Below are 6,331 nucleotides of genomic sequence, written 5' to 3' on the forward strand. Positions count from 1 at the left end.
AGACGCAATCTCAAGTTTCCTATACAACCTGCAGGTTTTGAGGACCAAAAGAGGAATGCCAATGCATCACAGACCTTGGAAAATGAAAAAGTTTTGCAAAACCTTTTGAAGTTGCCTTTTTTAGTCTCTTCCCCCAAGAAAACTGCTTTGCGCAACATGAACCACCATACTGAGTGTGTCGTAAAAATCAAAACAAGGCTTTGTCAGGCTGGTTAAGTGGACAGTGTTGACAGTATCATCAATATCTTTTCAGGCTGATGACCTTCAGTTTGACATATCTAGAATTAATGCTTCCTGCCTGAGTTTGGAAGCATACCATTATAATTTGGTTGTACAGAAGGCCCTGTGGTTTGGGTAGGATTTATAATCAAATTAAACAGAAAGGAAACGGGGCCCACACTCAAGAAGGAAATGTAGGAAAACAAGATCCAATATCAATTAAGTGCGGTGGTTAAGGCTTTTGGGAAACATGCCTTCCAAGACACAACTCTTGCACTGAAGTTGAATGGTTATATTTCATTTTATAATAATTGTGAATTCCAGTTTGCAGTTTCTCATTCGGTACCAGCTGGAATGATCTGCCTGCAGTAGAGCTTTCACGAGCAGAAGTTTCTTATAAAGATTTAAAAATGGACCTCCCCTATTTGTGCAGAAGATGAGAAAAGTACATTACCTGCATGGGGGGAAAAAAACAACACACAAGATTATTATATAATATAAACACTGAGCTCAAAAAGATTAGAATGATTCATAGGTATATCTCACCTGACATGCATTGTCAAGGCATTTGGTCATGTTTCACCATTTGTATGCCTTTGCCCTGTGGAAATTTGACCAGACAGTGGGTTGGTGCATTGCTGCTCTCATCATTGCGGGGTAAAGCAGTATTGGGAGTATTTGTTCACTAGACTGTCCAGAGTAAGCTGACTGAATAGGCTCCGTACTGAAGAGGCCATCTGATAAACCTCGTGATCGATGTGTCCTCGTGATCAATAGTACACTCCTCCTAAGCATTACTAGGGATTCTGGTTGTAAGTATCTTTTCTGACCATTTCTAGCCTGCTTTCAAAATTGAGTTTATATCTACATCAAGCTGTATTTTGTCTGCAGGACATATACATATAAATTTCACATTTGGTCCTAGAACAAATCACATTGGGCTCCAACGTATACAACAGTCACCAGTCTGTGCAAGTGTTTCCATATCAGTTTCCGTGTGTGTGTGTGCATTTGTTTTTTCCTTGATTATTTCAGAAAGCTCAATCAAGTAGTCAAGGCCTCATCAGGAGAAAGCGAAGGAAAGGCTGTGAAGAATCAGTCACTGTGGAAGACTAAAGAAAGTTGCACCTGATTGGGGCATACATTTCAATCAGGTTGAGAATACAAACCATTAAAAAAACAAAAAAAACAATGAGTACATCTGGTGGTACATATAAGCGAGTGTAAGAGTAGTTGGATTTAGTTTCTTCACAGTGACTTCAATTCTTCCACTGTACCTTCCCAGAATACATTGTGTGTAATTGTGTGTGCTTCAACTGAGAGGCCAGGCTGGCTTGACCTGTCATCTCCCCGTTTGGCTGGGGAGAGTGCGAGTGAGAGTGCTGGTTGTCACTACCCGTGTTGTCGTCTCATTTGATGTGTTTGTTTGATTGTTTTTGACTGGCTGTCCTGTGTTTTCTCTGTCTTTGTTCCCTGTGTCTCCTCACAGCCGGAGGGCTCCTGCTTCACCTACCTGGCCCACAGTGTCCCGGACAACAGAGTCCCCTCTCTTAGATCTCTAACCACGGGTCCTCATCTGTCCCTAGAGCTGCAGTAGAGGCCAGCTTAGCCCTGCACCTAACTTGACCTGCTCCGATCAGCCACCCTCTTCCCCCTCACATCAGTCTTGCACGTGACAAGAAAAAAGAAACCGAAAAAGAAAACCACGTTCCTCTCTCGTGTAGTGTAGTGTCGATAGTATATTCAGCGTCCTCCTTATACTACTAGCCCAGTATTTGTATTTTTTAGTGTAGACTGTAATGGAGCACATCCTTTTAATGAAAAGTAGTTGTAGTTGTTGAATTGCGTCCAGCCTAACTCTAATGTATTATTTCAAATTTATATGAGACGCCATCTTCATTTAATAGTTCGCCTGGCCTCCTCCCTCTGCCAGTGTCTCGTTGGCTCAGCGATGGGGGGGCCCAGTCAGGGGATGTGTCAGCTGCTCATGGCCCTCACACACCTTTGTCACACAGTCATCACACGAGAGGCACAGTCACTGGCACAGATACATAGATCGCACTTTTGCTTCGTTTGCTTCTCGGCACAATGCCCCCTAACTCTCTCCTGTTGCTCCGGTTTCTGTTTTGTGCTTGACGCCCTGCTTGAAATCCACCGCCTGTCCTGTGTGTCTTCTTTTTCTTTTTTCTTTTTTCATACCCCCCGCCATCCCCCGATTTGTTCACTATTTGGAAACATACAACCAAAATCACAAGTTTGAGGAGGAAATCGCTGAAATAAAAACTTTGGAGCTCTAAACTCCTCCTTCTCCACCATGTGCGATCTCTCACAGCTCAGTGCTGTAACCCAAGGACACAGGTTCGCCGTACACCCATGTTCCTGGCATTCATTCCTCAGTCGACCCCCCATCTTCAGTCCTTTACTCCTTACTCTCATAGTGAGTGGCGGCCTTTCTCCAGCCATCGAGAAAGACCACAGGGAAGGTGGGTGGGGGAGTAGGCAGTGTGAAGAATTGGTGTGGGTTAGCTTAAGTCCATCCTTTCTTATTGTTTTTCTTATTATTATTTTCTAATATAGGAAATGCTTGGTTGCTGGGTTTTACAGTACTTTTCCAAAATTCTGTGCCTTTTACTTTTTCTTTTCTTTTTTAAGTCTCAAATTTTTTGGTTTCCTTATGTTTCGAAGGTTCCACAAGATGCATTATTCCTAGCAGCTCTCGGAGGGACAACTGCATCTTTGTTTCCTACAGCAATTTGTCTCTTACGCCTGAGTCTGTCCTTGATTCACTTGCCAGCAAATGAGACCGCAGCGGCAGGGTCGCCTACCTTTACTCTGCCATTAACCGGTGGATAGGGCCTACTGCGTTATTTGCTAGTAGTTTTATCTTAAAATACAACGTATCTTTCAGTAATAAAACTAGATGTTGGTGCTTTACATTCGCTGTGGTTACTCCGCTTGATGATTCACAGCCAGGTGGAAGCAGTAAAGCACTTTTCAGTTGCATACAATATGAGGAAAAGCAATAATTACTGTAAAAGCACAATTCATTTGTTTCGATACTGTGAGTGACCTTTTGGAGCTTTCTGAGGGGTGAGACTCTGTAGAGAGGACTGTTTCTAATGCAATACAAAAGCGTGTGTATTTCACATCACTCGTTAAAAAGCACTGCAGCCGAAGCACATATCCAAGCAGGCATTGGGTCTTATATAGAGGGAAAAAAGACCATTCTTGTGTCATATACAATTTGTATTAGTGCCGATTGTGACGTTCTTGGTTTGCTTATCCGCTGTTCCTCGCTGTTGTTCCAAGGTGCTGTAGAGTAGGAGGCTCTCTGGACACGTCGTCTGTGGCTTCTGTGTAACTCTTTGATTTATGCGGGGAGAAAAAATATTTTAAATTAATTTTATTCCTGGGGATTTTCTTGCGTGCCGACGTGGGATGGTAATAAGATTTGCCCTTTTGCTGGCTATACTGATATCAAGGACAGCGCCCACCCCCTCCTCTCCCTACCACCTCACCTTATTGTTTTGTTTTGTCTGTTTCATGGGTTTATTATGTACTTTCTTTCTTTTTCTTTCTTTCCTTCCCGTATCTTGCTCTTCTTTTTCTCCGCTTCTCAGCCGGCCAAGCAAGGGCGGCCCGTCCCGCCCCGAGAGCCCCCTGCCTCCGTTCGAGTCATAACATGCCTCTCTCCCCCCACCCTCCTCCCTTGCCCCCTTCCCTCCCTCCCTCCCTCCCTCCCTCCCTCTCACGCGCTATCTGACTCTCTCACTCTCTCAGCCTCTGAAGGCCGGCAGCCCCCAGCCACCGCTGTGGCGGAGCACGGTCAAAGAACCAACCCTCCCAGCAGCTCATCCTGTGTCCTTTATAGTGAAGTCTCAAGATGGTTCCCCTAGAAACAAAGCAAAACAACAAAGCAAAAACACATACGACAAAAACATTAGCGAGGAAGGAGAGAAAAGCTTCAAGAGGAAACTAAAAGAAACACCTTCTCTATCTCCCTGCAACAGAATTGGACTAGGGGGGGATGGGGCAACAAAACAAGAATCCTTCACCAAGGAAGCCGTCTTTCAAGACCTCACTATTTCACCACGGTCGTGTCTCCTAGTGCAGGTGCTGGGTGTGTCTGTGTTGTGAAACGTGCTGTGTATTGTAACAACTTTGTGAAGATAAAAAAAACTAAATGAAGAAAAAAGACAAAAAAATAAACCTTTGCTGTTTTAATCACTCCTTAGACACAAAGTCATGTGTCTGTCACAACTCACCACCCCCACCTTTGAAAGGGCAATTGTTTGAGCCTCCTAGTGCAAGTTATTGGGCAATCCCTCACCCCTCCATAAAGGAGAGCTAGTGGACAGACATTGCTCAGGTCCATGGTGCAGGTTTTGTTTTCCTCTCGGTGGAGTTCCACTAAAGCTACCATTCTCTGACTGACGGCCACACATTTTAGACTATGTACATAACATATTAAAGAGGTTTTCAATCTTCTACTCAGACCGATGCAGTACATATCAGCCTGTTCGCAGGAATATATTTTTAAGCATTTTATTTCAATGTACTCCCCCATTTTCTTTAAAAAAGTGAAAACATAGCAAAGTCACCTACCATCTTGTTTCCACTTTTCCACAGGAACAAAGTACTGCTGCCTGGCCTCCTTCCAAACCGATTAACACAATTTCAGCAGTGTCTTTATTCATCTTACCTTTTGTGAACTGACTTTCCCATTAGTATACCAGAACAATGAGGCGGGGTTTAAAATTGAAGTGCAATATCTTAAAACGGAAGCTTATGCAAAGCTGAAAGCATACCAGAGCAACTGTAGAAATACTGTTTTAAAGGATGAAGGCACTGCTCAGATTCTGAGGTTTGGAATGGTTTGGCTTGAACTCCTGACATGACTGCTAAAGAAATCCCATATATTTAGGGATCGTGACATTTACATGGCATTTACCCTTCCATTTTCTCCATGGTGTCAGTGTGATCAAACACTACCTTGGCAGTCACAAACAGGCGATAAAAATAAGATATGGTGTTTTTGTCTGAACATGAAAGGTAACTAAAACTGCAAGATGCCTTTAAGGTCAACTTAAATGATGTACTCTGTTGGGGGGGGAATGAGTAATGTATTTTCTGTAATTGAAGAAAACTGTAAAATGTATTGTCTATCTTGGATATTAATGATTATTAATTTTCATGTTTGATCTTACATGAGTGCACACTCCTGTAAAGCATGGAAAACCATAATTCATTTGAAATCTATCATTTGCAAGAAAGAAGCACGTGTATCTGAAATATTTATTGGTGTATTTTGCCGACTCTCTCCTGCTGGATGTTAGAGTTCCGTTTTATTACTGAAGAAAAGCCATCCAATCAAAAATTCAAGTGTCTGGTCAAGTGTGCAAAATATGTACAATGTTGTTGAACTTGTGTCGATATCTTTAGAGGTAGAAATGGACTGAACTTCCTGCTTCTTTCACGGCCTTAACAGAAGGCTAGCGACTCCATCTGCCAAGGTCACTGTATACGGACCCCGTTAGCCGATAGTGGAACTTAAGTTTGAAGAAGGAAAAAAAAAAAAAAAAAAAAAAAAAAATTGTCATTTGACTGTTCTTGTTCTTGTTCTTGTTCTCAGTCCCCTCCCCTCCCCTCCCCTCCCCTCCCAAATCTTAGCAACAACATAAAATAAGCATATAGTTTACCATAGACATATCTTAAATGTGTTACGTATCTTGTGGTGCATTTATGGGAATTGTGCTTCCATTGTTTAGAGTTTAGTAAGATGTAAGATTAATACATGATTATCAAAAAGTGATTGTGTAAAGTTAAATCTATTTAAAAAACTCATGATATATAAAATGTGGGACTTATTTTCAGTCTGCGTATTATAAATATGGTTTCTGACACACTGCTGGTGGAGATGGGGGGGTAATTATCTCCAAAACAGTGAATTTGTGCTTCTCTGATGCAACATGTCCTGTATCTTATTGCTGTTGGTTGAATGAGTATCCTATCTGTAAAATGGACATGCTTTGTAAAGAAATAAAACTGTCTGTGTGGAGGCTACGAGTTGTGCCCTTACTTTATTTCCGTGTTTACATTAAAGACTTGGAGC

At 42.2% G+C, this 6,331-nt stretch overlaps 1 protein-coding gene across 4 annotated transcripts in view; it reads left to right on the forward strand.

Moving 5' to 3' along the window:
* Window positions 1-6,282, forward strand: part of dnm1a (dynamin 1a) — a 101,255-nt gene extending 94,973 nt beyond the window's left edge. For 2 of the 4 annotated variants that reach the window (XM_066712861.1, XM_066712863.1), the window contains one exon: window positions 4,000-6,282. Coding sequence is in view for 1 of the 4 variants with exons in the window: in XM_066712863.1 (XP_066568960.1) it covers window positions 4,000-4,006 (7 nt within the window). In the remaining 3 variants the exon portion in view is untranslated. Of the gene's footprint in view, window positions 1-1,708; window positions 1,795-3,999 lie in introns of those variants that run through there. The other 2 variants (XM_066712860.1, XM_066712862.1) reach the window with 1 other exon arrangement.
* The last annotated feature ends 49 nt before the right edge of the window (window positions 6,283-6,331 follow it).

This window comes from Amia ocellicauda, chromosome 9 (genome assembly GCF_036373705.1).
Source record: "Amia ocellicauda isolate fAmiCal2 chromosome 9, fAmiCal2.hap1, whole genome shotgun sequence".
NCBI lineage: Eukaryota > Metazoa > Chordata > Actinopteri > Amiiformes > Amiidae > Amia > Amia ocellicauda.